Raw genomic sequence first — 15,302 nt, 5'->3', positions numbered from 1 at the left:
TAGAGCAGGGGTCCCCAACCCATCACACGCGAGCCACATGTGGCTCGCCTGCTACTCACATGTTGCTCGCCATTGGTCAATGGTAATGTACAGGGTTGCAGGACTATTTGCTTCTCAGGGATGGCGTTTATTGGTGTGCAGACTGGGCTGCACCAGGGCCCTCACGCGCTGAGGAGCCTCCAGCCTTTCAATCATAAACTTCAGCGATAGTACAAGTTCTGTACCATCGCTAAACTTTCTGCAGTTGCAGAATGACCTTTGGTGATATCACTGTCAGGTGACTCACCTAAGGTCCTAAGAATGCACTGCGTGAGTCTAGGCCTGCAATAGGACCTGAAAACCCCGCCTCTATTCAAATGTATGCATGTCTTTCAGGCGCACATACATTTGAATAGTGCTGCAACAGGACTGAGGCAGAAGAGCTGCTCAGCACAGCACCGACACGCTGTCATCACCGGGGCAGGGGTTGCTGAGAAGAGAAAGAGGACGTGCAGGCACAGATAAACGCTCCAGCAGGAGCCGAAGATGACATGTGCAATAATGGTAGATGAGGGGTTGTGGTGGGGGAGGAGTGGTGTTACTTTACAAGGGACAATTAGGGATATTATGGGCGAGTGGGGGACATTATAAAACAAACTGGGACATAATGGGGCAATGGGGGACATTATGAAGCGAATTGGGACATTATGGGGAAATGGGGGACATTTTGGGGAAATGGGGGACATTAGGAAGCAAACTGGGACATTAGAGTAAATTGGGACATTGTGGGGAAATGGGAACATTATGAGGCAAGTTGGCACATTATGGGTCAATGAGAGACATTTTGGGGCAATGGTAACATTATGGAGCAATGGAGGAAATTATGAAGCAAATTGGGACATTAAGGAGCAATGGGGGACATTATGTGGTAATGAGGTTCATTATGAGGCAATTAGGAAGGGGATTGTGAAAGGCGACATAGTATAATGAGTAGGGGGGGGAATTATGTACGGATGTATTATGGGGAGATATTCTAGAAAGGCCAAGTTGGGGGGGCACTATGGAAAGGGCATTTTGTGAGGCTATTTTGGGGAGGAGCAGTGTGTAATGGGATATTTTGTGCAGGAATTAACAACCCCTACTGATTCCACTTGTTTCCCCAGACATAATTAAATAAAAGGGGCCAGAATGGGGGACAAAAATTATTGGTTTATGGTGTCAAGTGGGGCATAATTACTGTAGGGGCAATTTAGGGGACATTACTACTGATGAAATATAAGTTCATTTTGAGGATACTGTCTTACATGGGGGAAATAAAGCCTGATGTAGTGTAGAAATTGGTGAAAAAGTGTGTAATGTGCACTGAAAGTGATCAACTATAGGTGACTGTGTCTTATTTTCTGTAGCCTCGCATCATGGTAGGAAAAAGTGATGGCGGTCAGTGCCAGATGAAGAGGAAAAGCGAAGTTGAATAACTTCAGCTAGAAGACAGTGTATTACATATACACACACACACACACGATACACTATATACACAGCACCTGTGTAAAATGTCACTGGTAATCACTGTATTACCTGTACACTATATACAGAGCTCCTGTGTAAAATGGCATTGATAATATTAGTGTTATTCGTATTGAGGTTTTTATTCATGATCATTATTGTAGTATTATATGTCCCTGTGTGGTAGTAATATGTGGTCTGGTCATGGTGTGGTGGTATTTGTCTCTTGTGTGTGGTATTATTTGGTCATTATATGGCGTGGTCATAGTGTTGCGGTATCTCTCCCTTGCATGTGGTAATATTCGGATACTGCGTAGTTTCATTATGGTGTGGTTGTACTCTCTTGTATGTGGTTGTATTTGATCACTATGTGTTGGTAATAGGTTATCTGTTCATAGTGTCGGTGTTTCTCTCTTGTATGAGCCTGTATAAGTCACTATGTGGTGGTAATATGTTGTCTGGTCATGGTCTGGCAGTATTTCTCCCTTGTATGTTGTATTATTGGTCTTGGTATAGTAGATTTTGTTGTGTATGGAGATCATTTTTGAGCTCCGATATCAATATGGGGAAGATTCTTTATTTCCAATTGTTGTTTCCTGTTTTCTACTGCTAAATTGGCTTTGACTACGTCTTTATCTCTACAATGTGGTTCTCGACCAACTTTTAAAGTCGAATGTGGCTCTCAAGCTAAAAAAGGTTGGGGACCCCTGGTCTAGAAGAAACAAGATTAACCATAATCACAGATGGAGATTCTTTACTGTTAGAGCAGTGGGACTATGGAACTCTTTGTGACATGATGTTCTAATGGTTGATTCACTACTAAAATTCAAGGTAGGCCTGAAAGCCTTTCTTGAAAAATACAAATACAGGTTATGGACTAAATTCTGTGATGGGGTGTTGATCCAGGGAACTAGTCTGATTGCCATATGTGGAGTCGAAAAGGATTTTTTCACTTAATATGGAGCTTACAATGATGAGAGCGTTTCGAAATACTCGGATTCACGATACTCATAACGAGTACTCTCTAATACTGGAGTATTCATTCCAAATAGTGTGTGTAATAGAAGTCAATGGGGAAAAACTCGCAAAGTAACGAGTAACCCGAATGCTGTACTATTCACTACTTGCATGAATAGTACGGCGTCCGGGTTACTTATTACATTGCAATTATTCCCCATTGACTTGAATTACATACACTAATTAGAATGAATATGCGAGTATTAGACAGTACACGTTACGAGTATAGCAAATCCGAGTATTTCGAAACTCGCTCCTCAATAGGAGCCGCACGGTGTTTTTGCCTTACTGTGGATCATCAACATGTTCGGCTATTGATTGAACTCAATGGCCTTAAAGATAGGATCTTAGTGATGGGAATTATCTCAATATGTGGTATGTGTAATAATAATAATAATAACAAATACCAATTAGATAAAAAATAAACCAATACAAATAAATAAAAATAATTGATTATGGAATTAATTTTTAATACAGCACAGAAATATGGGCGGACACAAGAATATGGGGGCAGAGTATACAGTGGAACAATATGCCAGCTGTCCTTGGTGACACTTTAGACATATTAGGATCACTTGTCGGTCACCAACAATATGGCTCTGCATTGTCTTTCTAAACTTCATCTTTCTTTATCCTTTTCGAAACACCCAGAACAGGAGGGGGGAGGTGTGACGACATACACAGGAGAGCAGATTCTGCCCACTTTCTCTGCAGTTGTAATGTGATCTAGTTATACACTAGGATTTGAGCACCTACTCCCCCTAGTGCTTAAGGCTCTGTGCGCACTGGGAAGTGGAATTTTCTTGAGAAAATTCCGCATGCCCTCAAAGATTACCGCACCCGCGGTAAAAAACCGCGGGAAACCGCACCCGAAAACCGCATGCGGTTTGCCGCGGTTTGCTGCGGTTTTACCGCGGTATTATTCGCGGTATTGCCGCGGTTTTGCCGCGTGCGGGTTGGGATGTGCTTTATTGCATTCAATGCAATAAAGCACATTGAAGAAAAAAAAAAAAAAAAAAGTCATTTAATTCTGAGAGTAGATAGACAGAAGAATAGATAGAGGGATAGATAGACAGAGGGATAGATAGATAGATAGATGACAGATCGCTGCATTTCCCACGGTTGGCAGTGAGTTCACATTACCGGTCGTGGGAAATGACCGGTAATTACCTCTGCTGCTTTCATTCAGCCTGTGTCTGTGACAGTCGCGGCTGGATGGAAGCAGCGCTGGACGTCGGACCTGGATTACGCCGGAGCTTTGTTTGGGGGGGGTTAATAAAATGGTGAACGAGGCTTGTTTGTTTTATTTAAAATAAAGGATTTTTCGGTGTCTGTGTTTTTTTTCACTTTACTTACGGGTTGATCATGTCAGCTGTCACATAGACGCTGCCATGATCAAGCCTGGGGTTAATGGCGGTGGTCCCCCATCACCATTAACCCCTTGTATTACCTTGCCACCACTGCTACACGGTGGCAAGAAGAGCCGAGGACACGCCGGTATTGTCGCATATTGCATGCGACAGTGCCGGGGCAGCTGCGGCTGATATTCTCGGCTGCCGGAGGGGGAGTGAGGCGGGGGACATTACCCCTGCCCCTCTCCCTCCCCAGCCTGAGAATACCGGGCCGCCGCTGTGTGCTTACCTCGGCTGGAAGGTAAATATACAGCGGAGCCCACGTTCTTTTTTTTCTATATTTCCGTTTTCTTTCTATGTGTGTTCTATGTGTCTGTGTCTATGTGATCTGTGTCTGTGATGTCTGTGTCTGTGATCTGTGTGTGTGTTTACTCTGCACGGCTTCCTCTTCCTGTAATGACATCACTTCCCTGCAAAACCGCAAGCAAGTGATGCACATTACCGGAGGTAAACCGCAAAATACCGCAGGGAATAACGCAGGAAAACGCAGTGAACCGCACAGAATTTGCTGCCTGCGTTATTCCCTGCGGGATTTCTTGATTAACATTGAGTCAATGGAGTGAAATCCCGCAGCGCTGTGCGGAAAAGAAGTGACATGCACTTGTTTTTGCTGCGGGATTCCCGCAGCAAAACATGCAGCTGTCAAATTCCGCCCAGTGCGCACAGGATTTTTTTTCTCCATAGGATTTGCTGGTGATTCACTGCAGAGATGTTATGAACATTTTCTGCAGCGAAACATGCAGCAAATCCGCGGCAAAATCCGCGAAAAATCCGGTAAGTGCGCACATAGCCTAAGAGTGGAAAATATCAAACTTTTGACATTAGTTTTTTTATTTTTTGCTCAATTAAAAAACAAAAAATAATATTTATACAAAACATTAATTCTTTACATTTTTTCAGTTATTGAATTGTTTTACTTTTTTTGACGACACCTTCCCTTTAATGGAACTTTTTTTTTTTTATATATATATATATATATATATATATATATATATATATATATATATATAATAATGTAGGTAATATTACGTACCGCATCAACCGTTTTATTGAGCGTGGCAAGTAACAGCTGTCCTCGTCCATTTGTTAGGTATTCCACAAGTATTGCTATATGGTTTTCATACTCTTCATCATCCTTAATCTCCCCCTGCACACTACAACGTTTATTAACATCAGACAGAAATTCTCTGGCTAGGTCATTGCAGTGGACATTCATGATGAATCTAGAAAAAAGAGAAACAACATTATTTACACTGTATTTGTACACCTAATGCATTGAAACAATCTACTACAACACAAAGTTGCAATTAAAAGGTAAGAGGTTTAATTGCAATAAAATGCAAGTGCTACATCAGGGGTGGGGACCCTAAAGCTGGGTTCACACATAGCGACAGCGACGTCGCTGTTACGTCACCATTTTCTGTGACGCAACAGCGACCTAGTATGTCGCTGTTATGATCGCTGCTTAGCTGTCAAACACAGCAGACGCAGCAGCGATCATAACACGCGTCGCTATGGAAGCGATGCTGCACTTGGTAACTAAGGTAAATATCTGGTAACCATTACCCGACATTTACCTTGGTTACCAGCGTATAGGCTTAGCGCTGGCTCCCTGCTCTCCTAGCCAGGGTACACATCGGGTTTATTACCTGATGTGTACTCCGGCTACATGTGCAGGGAGCCAGCGCTAAGCGGTGTGCTCTCACGCTGCCAGTGCCGGCTCCCTGCTCACATAGCTGGAGTACACATCGGGTAATTAACCCGATGTGTACTTCAGCTACGTATGCAGGGAGCAGGCACTGGCAGCGTGAGAGCACGGTGCTAGTAACTAATGTAAATATCGGGTAACCAAGGAAAGGGCTTCTTGGTTACCCGATGTTTACCGTGGTTACAGCTTACCGCAGGCTGCCAGACGCCGGCTCCTGCTCCCTGCTCGCTTCAGTTCGTCGCTCTCTCGCTGTCACACACAGCGATGTGTGCTTCACAGCAGGAGAGCGACGAGCAAAAAATGAAGCAGGTTATTCAGCAACGAGCGGCAACCTCACAGCAGGGGCCAGCTCGTTGCTGGATGTCGCACACAGCGACAGGACGTCGCTGCTACGTCACAGAAAATGGTGACGTAGCAGCGACGTCGTTGTCGCAGTCGCTGTGTGTGACACCACCTCAAGGTCTGTTGGCTGTAAACAAGCTACAATATATCATTTTTTTTCTGGCTCCCGGGAATCGCAGCACTTGTGCTGCTGGCCCTATCATTCTTTTTTAGATTGTTCACTTCTTTATGCAATGAGGGATTATGTCCTGACTCTTGAGTAGTGCTAGCATCAGGACATTCTTTTTGTGTGGATTTAGCACTCTGCACTGCACTCCAGTCTCATTCCTAATGATGAAGACAACAGTCACAATGTCTCCTTGGTAATGTATAGATCGACTTGAAGAAATTTGTACTGTAGTTAATCGTCTCTTTCCCCTATGACGCCAGTGTGGTGAAATATGTTGGGGAGGTTTTTAATGAGCAAATGCAGTAACCATTAGTAACAAGGAAGTGTACTAGTATATAGGATACTAGGCTGCAGGTGTAAGACAAAAAGGTCAAATGGAGATGTAATTCAAATTTGCAGCTGGCATGGCTATAATACAGGAAATTTAATATGGGTCACTGCATTTAGTGTTTTTAATATTCTGTGTGTGTCAATGATTTACTTTTAAAAATGAAGTAAATAAAAGTTACATATTATTTAGTCTTTAGTTTAGGGGTTTAGTTGCCTTTAGCAAAATCCTTTGTAATGTGTACACCGCAGTCGGTGCCATGTAATGTATATACACAGCAGTCGCAAAGTCTCCAATATGATGTATATTCAGTATTCTCATTGTCTTCTATGTTATGTACATACAGCAGTCACACAGTATCCAATGTGATGTATTCACTCCAGCCCCAGTGTCACCGATGTGACGAATATACAGCAGTCTCTGTGTCTCCTATGTGATATAAAAAAAAGCTGTCTGCGTGTATCCTATATGATGTACAAGGTGGCCATAAAATAACTTAAGGTGTTTGGACCCGTGTGAAGACTAACCAAGTGGACAGAATTGGCTGAAAATTGGTATGCATGCTATTCAAGGCATGGCGAAACAGAAGGCATCTTAAAAAAGGTTTTATACTAAAACTCCCCACCAGGTGAAAAAGTGGCACTGTACAGTGAGCGCGCCTTGCAACTCAGTCTGCAAGATGCGTGTCTTTTTGTCGAATCCTGCGCTGCCAGGAATGCTACAGCTGCACTGAGAACCGTTCATCGTTTGAAAGACCTTCACACACGTAGCGGTCCAAAGGCTGTCAATTCGCTGAGACAGATGGTGACATATTTTGAAGCAACAGGGTTACTGAGTGTTCAGCCAGGGTGCAGGCGACGACCAGTAATCAGAGAGGTTGTGGAAGACATTGCCACTGCCGACATTGAACAAATAACAAAACCCTGCAGGGAACAGCAGTGCACGCAGTGTTTCCAGGCAATTGAGACTCCCGTACAGCACAGCGGGAAAGTTCTCCAAAAAGTCTTGCAGAGATACCCGTACAAAATTAGCCATCATGAACTTCTTCCTGGTGACAATGATACCCGCATGACATTTGCATTCATGTTTCTGACGAGAGTGGAAGTGGATGGCAATTGGCCATGGAATGTTCTGTGGTGCGAATAAGCGCATTTTTTACTTGAATGGAATGGTGAACACACAAAACTGTTGCATATGGCCTACCGACAATCTGCATGCCGTTGAGGAGGCTCTGCTGCATTCGCCAAAAATAACTGTTTGGTGTGCCTTCACCTAATCATTCATCCTCGTGGTGTTCTTTTATGAAGAAATCAGAACTGGTGTTGCTACCTGTTCCGTGACAGTAGCGATATTCCAGACAACTCTGGAAAACAGTGGTCGTTCCACAACTCCAACAGCGGCAGTGTCTTCAGACGACCACCTTCATGCATGATGGAGCACCTCCTCAAATCGCAAATCGTGTTAAGAACATTCTGCGTGTACATTTTCATGATGACAGGATTCTGAGCAGCTCCTTCCTTAACGCATGGCCACCGCATTTGCCCGATCTCAATCCTTGTGATTTCTGGTTGTAGGGACAAGTTTAAGAGCATGTTTAATCGGGGAAATGTCGACACCCTGGCTGACCTTAAAGACCGCATCATTTTGGAAGTGCGCAGAATCCCACCAGACATGTAACACACAAGAGTTAAGCATGTTCTGCATAGGAGGAACATGATCACCATGCATGATGGCGGCCATATTGAACAGTTATGCTTGTCTGTGGAATAGTTGTGACATCTCCAATTATTGGCACACGGTTTTTGGGCCGCTCGTTCACTGTACAGCACCACTTTTTTACCTGGTGGGGAGTTTTAGACTAAAATTTTTTTAAGATGCCTTCCGTTTCCCGATGCCTTGAATAGCATACATACCAATTTTCAGCCAATTCTGTCCACTGGGTCAGTGTGTACACGGCTCCAAACACCTTAGGTTATTTTATGGCCACCTTGTATATAAAGCTGTTCCAGTGTCTCCTATCTATATATATAATTGCCTTATTCTGTCTGTCTGTCTCAAAAATTGTGTCGTTACAGTGACAACTTTCGGATTGGCCGCCAAGCTCGGCCTGGCCCCGCCCACCCCCACAGATTGGCGGCTCGGCTCGGCCTGGCCCCGCCCCCAGCATGGATTAGCCGCTCGCCCCGACCCTCCGCACGCATCGACCGCTCAACCACGCCCCTTCCCCCAAATTCAAACGAAGCCCCGACTCCCCCAGCCCAGACATAACCTTGCGATGCTGGGATCGTGACGGAGCCGGTGTACGCTGGTAACCATGATAAACATCGGCTAACTATAGGAAGTGCTTCCCTTAGTTACCCGATGTGTATCATGGTTACCAGCGTACACCGGCTCCCGGTACACGTGCTGCAGGGAGCCGGCATACGCTGCGGTCAATAATGAAGTGTCATGCAGCGGTGAAAGAGTTAAAGACACTTCATTATAGGCAGCGGACACCCCCAGAAGAGAGAAGACAGAAGAAAGAAGACCCCGCAGTCATACTCACCAGACGCCGACTGGGAGCAGGTGAGCGCATCAAGGTCCTGCAGCGGCGGAACACACACACACACACACACACACATACACATAAGAACAGACACACACACATCAGATCACACTCACTCTCACACACACCTCACACACACATCAGATCGCATCCACACACTCACAACATCCAGTGTTATCGCTTACTTCTCGGCGGCGATACTGTGCGTGCAGTGACCTTCCAGGACCTGCCGGAGTATCACATGGCCGAAAGCATGTGGTGTCTCCGGATGTTGTGAGTGTGTGAGCGCGTATGTGCGATATCGCCAGTGTGTGTGTGCGTGTATGCGATCGGATGTGTGCGTGTATGCGATCGGATGTGTGCGTGTATGCGATCGGATATGTGCGTGTGTTCTGATGTGTGAGTGTATGCGATCGGATCTGTGAGTGTCGGCAGAAGGCAGAGGAGCACGGCGTGCAGCACAGCTGCTGGGACCGCCCACCGGAGGGCACAGGGAGAAGTGGGATGTGAGTGTATGCGATCAGTGTATGTGTGACTATGGAGCACGATGGGGAGTGCGCAGCATGGGGGATGGAGCACGCTGGGGGGTGCGCAGCATGGGGGATGGAGCACGATGGGGGGTGCGCAGCATGGGGGATGGAGCACGATGGGGGGTGCGCAGCATGGGGGATGGAGCACGATGGGGGGTGCGCAGCATGGGGGATGGAGCACAATGGGGGGTGCGCAGCATGGGGGATGGAGCACGATGGGGGGTGCGCAGCATGGGGGATGGAGCACGATGGGGGGTGCGCAGCATGGGGGGATGGAGCACAATGGGGGGTGCGCAGCATGGGGGATGGAGCACGATGGGGGGTGCGCAGCATGGGGGATGGAGCACGATGGGGGGTGCGCAGCATGGGGGATGGAGCACGATGGGGGGTGCGCAGCATGGGGGGATGGAACACGATGGGGGGTGCGCAGCATGGGGGGATGGAGCACGATGGGGGGTGCACAGCATGGGGGATGGAGCACGATGGGGGGTGCGCAGCATGGGGCATGGAGCACGATGGGGGGTGCACACCTCCCCCCAAAACACACACACACACACACACACCGCCACACGCGCACCGCACAACACACCACACACTGGGAACCACAAACACCGCCCTACACAGACACCCACACACACAGACAACGCCACACACACACACACACACACAACACCCAACACCCAAACACCGCAGCATACACAAATATACGCACATACCGCGCAACACACACACATTACACAAACATACCTCCCCCAAAACACACACACACAGCCCACACCCACACAAACCGCACAACACACACAGCACCACACCCAGACAACACTGCAGACACACAGCGCTCCACAAACAACGCAACACACACACACCGCTCTCACACACCCCCACCCAGACAACACCCAGAATATTTACAGCGCCCTACACAAACACTTGGCAACTACACACAACAACATCGATATATATAACAAAAATCATACATTAACTACACAAATTCTAGAATACCTGATGCGTAGAAACGGGCCACCTTCTAGTATGATTTATAAACAGCAGTCTCAGTGTATACTATGTAATGTTTATACTACTATGCATGGTTACACCATTTATCTTGCTCACAGTAGCACCAATAACAATGTAGTGTTGAAAAACAGCTCCTATGATGCTTAGGAAAAATGGTTGCACCACTGGTTCCATGACCAAATCAGTTTATGGCCGAGCTGCTAGTGAACCAGAAATTAATATTAGAATGATCCTGCTACTATACATTAGGCCCCCTCACACCATAATCCTGGTTGTAGTATCAATGTGACTTTCCATCGTGAAGGCCTTTTTATAGAATTTCTGATTTGGTGTTGACAGATTAAAAAAAAAAATGGCACTTGGTGATCATTCAACTCCAAGTGTTCCATTAACCTCACGCCACCACTTTAAAAGCCATTATAGTGCATAGGAAGACTGCAAGGTAGGTCTATCTTCTTCAGCGAGGACCCCTGATTTTGTATTGGATACGACAGCGAGAGATTGATCTGAAGAACAATTGGCTAATGCCATGGGGTCTTTCATGACAGTACAAACTGTGCCAGGAGCTATTTTTAAACATAGCAATGCCAAGCCACATGCTGCTGGTGCCTACTGTGATCAGCCTGTGTGACATAAACATGCTACTGTGGCTGCAGCACCTCCGGATTTGTCAACCATCTGTGACGTCAAGGGTTGGCAATTGAAAGAGCTGGCAGCACCAGATCTTGATGATTTCCATGTTGAATTGCAGTCAGCATGTCAAACTTTCTCAGACTCCCAATAAAAGGGAACCTGACACCTTCAGGTATCTCACAGAGCCATGATATATTTATTACTTTGTGAATACCCTATCTAACAAGAACTTTTTAATGTCTGAAGCAGGGGTGGGCAATTAATTTTCCTGACGTGCCACATGATACCGTGACTGATGTAGAGGGCCGAACCAATAGGCTGAAATTAATTTTGCCAATATTAATATTTACATATTTATAATATTTTTTTTATCTTGTAAAAATAATGGGGCGCTTTAACCTTTGTCAGGCTGCATAATTTTGCCAAAATTTCTCGCCCCGTTATCTCGGAAGGGGGTGGAGATATTTTATTGAAATTTGGCCAATATATTCTGGACCAAAACTGCTGAGAGGTCACGAAATTTCAGCCCTCTACGGCTTTTCGGAAAAAAAAAATAACTGCAATTTAAAAAGGGAATAGTTACAATTGTACCTATTCAGCCGGACGAAGGTTAAGTGATCCAATCACCAGGATTTTCCTATATAACCTAAAGCCAGTGCTATACTGGAACTATCAGGCTGATTCTATACATACCTGTAGTTGTCAGCTAGGATGAATAGGTTTTGAAACACAAGCAAGGAAAGTTTGTAAAATGAGCAGCTTTTTGAATGGCAGCAGCTGCCCATCAGCTGACAGCTGGGGTGGGGCTTGTGATTCCCGTCCTCCTGACTGTCTGTCCTCCCAGTATCTGTTATTTATGCTAATTCTAAAATAGAATAGTTTTACTAAGTGGCTAGAAGGACCTGAGCTTTTGTCATAACCATGTGACCAGAAGGGACGGGGCCTCAGCCGACAGAAAAATAATGTTGCTTCCTGGTATTAGCTCTGTTGGCTGAGGTCCTGCCCCTTCTGGTCACATGCGTATGACATCAGCACAGGTCCTTCTAGCCATTAAGAAAAAAATCACATAGAACTGTATTAAAAAAAAAAAAGAAAAAAACGTACGAATGGTGCCAAACCAGATGATGTATGCACAAACAATGTAGTAAACCTTCCACATGAATGCAGCCGCAGCCCAGGTGCAAGATACTGATGTCACAGCCACTACCACTCAACCCTCCATACTAGGGGTAGAAGAGCAGCTGCTCAGCAAAAAACTTGCACACTAATAAGGCCTGCACTGGGAGCCAGTCATATAGATAGATGTGACGCAGTGTGTCTGAATTGTAACCTATAGGTGACGCCAGAAACCTAGGTCAGGCGGGCCATTCAGCACTACATAAGTGCATCTCACACGGATAAGCGAGATGCACAGTGTCTGAATTGTGGCCTATGAATGACGCACAACATTAGGTCAGGCGAGTTAGTTAGCACTACATAAGTGCATCACACATGACAGGCTCATCAATAATCAATACACCACCTAAAATCAAAAGATCCACACACATCCTGCAAAAATAGATAAAATGTGCCATACCTCAATTGTGCCCACCGGCTGCTGTGATTGGGTGCAGTGAGACAGCTGTCACTCAGCGTGGGGGGCATGTCTGACTGCAACCAATCACAGGCGTCTGTGGGTGGGGAAAGCAGGGAATACGAGATTGATTAATGAGCGGCCGGCATATTCAAAGTAATTGTTGCCGCGTATTCTCTGCACAGCTGTTCCTCGCCGCGCTGGTGATCGGGGAGCAGTATGAGCCGGGGGAAGAAAAAAAACCGAGCGCCAATGTAAGTATGACTGAGAACAGCAGAAAAAAAGGTAAGTATACTGAATTTAATTTAAAAAACAATAAAAATAAGATCGCTAGTGTAAAAACGCACACGCACGAAACGTGCTGAACACGGACATACTCCGTGTGCGGTCCGTGCAGGCACGGATCCATAGACTTTAGCGGGTCCGTGCCTGCGTGCTGCCGGCCAAAAACGGACATGTCGTCCGTGCAGAAAAGCGCACACACGTACTTATCACACGGACACACGTTCTGTGTGATTTTACGTGTGTGTACAATCTACCATTGAATAACATGGGTCTCCGTGTGTACGTGTCTCCGGTACGTGCAAATACGTACCGCACACGTACAAAAAAAAACGGATGTGTGTTGCGGGTCTTAGAGGAGGAAAATAAAATTTTAAGCAAAAAATGTGGTCATGACACATTGTTATGGGGCGAGGATCTGCTGCTGACACTGTTATGGGGGTAATCTCCCTAAATTCTCTAACTCAGGTACCCCATCCTGCCTAATGATCCTCCTGCCTTGTGTATATATATTTCCCTCATCCTGGTATAGCCCACATACTGCTATATACTGCCATCCTGCTATATACAACCATCCTGGTATGTGCTCCCATCCTGCTATATACCCCATCTTGGTGTATGGCCGCATACTGCTATATACCCCCATCCTGCTATATGCCCCATCCTGCTATATACCCCCATCCTGTTCATAATATACCCCCATCCTGGTATATGCCGTCATCCTGCTATATACCCTTATTCTGCTATATGGCCGCATCCTGTGGCACACAAAAAAAAATAAATAAATAAAACGTTCATACTCACCTTTTCTCGCTCCACGTAGCATTGCTCCTCCTCCCGTCAGTGCCGGCAGCAGCGCCGCTTACCCGTGTGGAGCCAGCCACGCTCCCTGCGGCACCGCGATCTCCTCCTGTCTGCCGGCCGCGGCTGCGTGTGGACACGTGCGCACAGCGATGAATCATCCCTGTGAGCACTGCTAGTCTCCCACACACTGCCGCGGCCGGCAGACAGGAGGAGATCGCGGTGCTGCAGGGATCGTTGTCGGTAAGTGTACTGATTCATTGCCCCCCGCGCTGATGATGATGCATGGGGGGCAGTGAATACAGCCGCCCATGATCACTCCAGGCTGTAGTTGCCAGGGGTGATCATGCGGGCCGGCTGTTTACTATGCGCGCATCCCCCCGCCAACCTGTCAGCGCCAGCTTCAGCGCTGAGAGATGGGCGGGAGGATGGGCGAGCATATGAAATGAGCGGGCCCACGTGGTCATGGCAGGCTGCTGCAGCCTGCTCATGCCCCCGATGACCCGCTCCAACGCAGCAACATCATTCCCCGCAGCCCTACATTCAGACTATAAGACGCACCCCCCACTATCCCCCAACATTTGGGGGGGAAAAAGTGCATCTTATAGTCAGAAAAATACGGTACTTTGCTTTTTGTTGCCACGGCAAGGGTTAATGCCAGGTTTTCCCTTGCTGCAAAGTTTTTTAATTGGAGTTCAGCTGTGGCCACTCCCCTCCTCCTTAACCAATGGCTACTAAAACACCCTTCTGACCAGGCCATTTTTTGCAATCCTGACTAGTGTCACTTTGACAGGTTATAACTCTGGTACGCTTCAACGGATCCCGGCGATTCTGACATTGTTTTTTCCTGACATGTTGTATGTCATGACAGTGGTAAATATAGCCCCTATTTTGTGCGTTTAATTGCGAAAATGTTGTAAATTTCGCAATTTTCAAACTTTGAAATGTTATGCCCATAAATCCAAAATATAGGTCAGAAAAATAGTTACTAAATATTATTTCCCACATGTCTACTTTGGGCTATGTGCCCACGCTGCGGAAAATGCTCGGATTTTACCGCGGATTTTTCGCAGAAAAGCCGCGGATTTCCCGAAAATCTGCAGCTCAGGCACTTCCCAGCCATTTCTATGGCATTTTGGAAATGCTGTGCCCACGCTGCGGATTTCGTGCGGATTTTGATCCGGAAAAATCTGCACCATGTCAATTATTGTTGCGGATTTTCATCCGGATTTTGGCTTTAAAATTGGGGGGAAAAAAAAAAATCCGCACCAAAATCCGCATGAAATCCGCACCTTTGAAAAGGTGCGGATTTTGCGGGAAAGCTGCAGATTTTTATGCAGAAAAATCCGCAGCTACATTCTCCCGTGGACACATAGCCTTACATCACCGCAATTTTTTTAAACAAAAATTTTTCAAGGGTTCAAATTTCATCAGCAAATTCTCATTTTTACAACAAAATTTGCAAG

The 15,302-nt window shown here is 46.1% G+C and overlaps 1 protein-coding gene across 6 annotated transcripts in view; it reads right to left on the bottom strand.

Moving 5' to 3' along the window:
* LYST (lysosomal trafficking regulator) overlaps positions 1-15,302 on the bottom strand; it is a 1,763,279-nt gene that overhangs the window by 1,686,209 nt on the left and 61,768 nt on the right. For all 6 annotated transcript variants that reach the window (XR_012751618.1, XM_075339737.1, XM_075339736.1 and 3 more), the window contains exon 2: positions 4,945-5,134. Coding sequence is in view for 5 of the 6 variants with exons in the window: in XM_075339737.1 (XP_075195852.1) it covers positions 4,945-5,134 (190 nt within the window). In the remaining variant the exon portion in view is untranslated. The remainder of the gene's footprint in view (positions 1-4,944; positions 5,135-15,302) is intronic.

This window comes from Anomaloglossus baeobatrachus, chromosome 3, assembly GCF_048569485.1.
Source record: "Anomaloglossus baeobatrachus isolate aAnoBae1 chromosome 3, aAnoBae1.hap1, whole genome shotgun sequence".
Classification (NCBI taxonomy): domain Eukaryota; kingdom Metazoa; phylum Chordata; class Amphibia; order Anura; family Aromobatidae; genus Anomaloglossus; species Anomaloglossus baeobatrachus.
The sequence above is the reverse complement of the archived record's forward strand: the minus strand, read 5'-3'. Positions and strand labels throughout refer to the sequence as shown.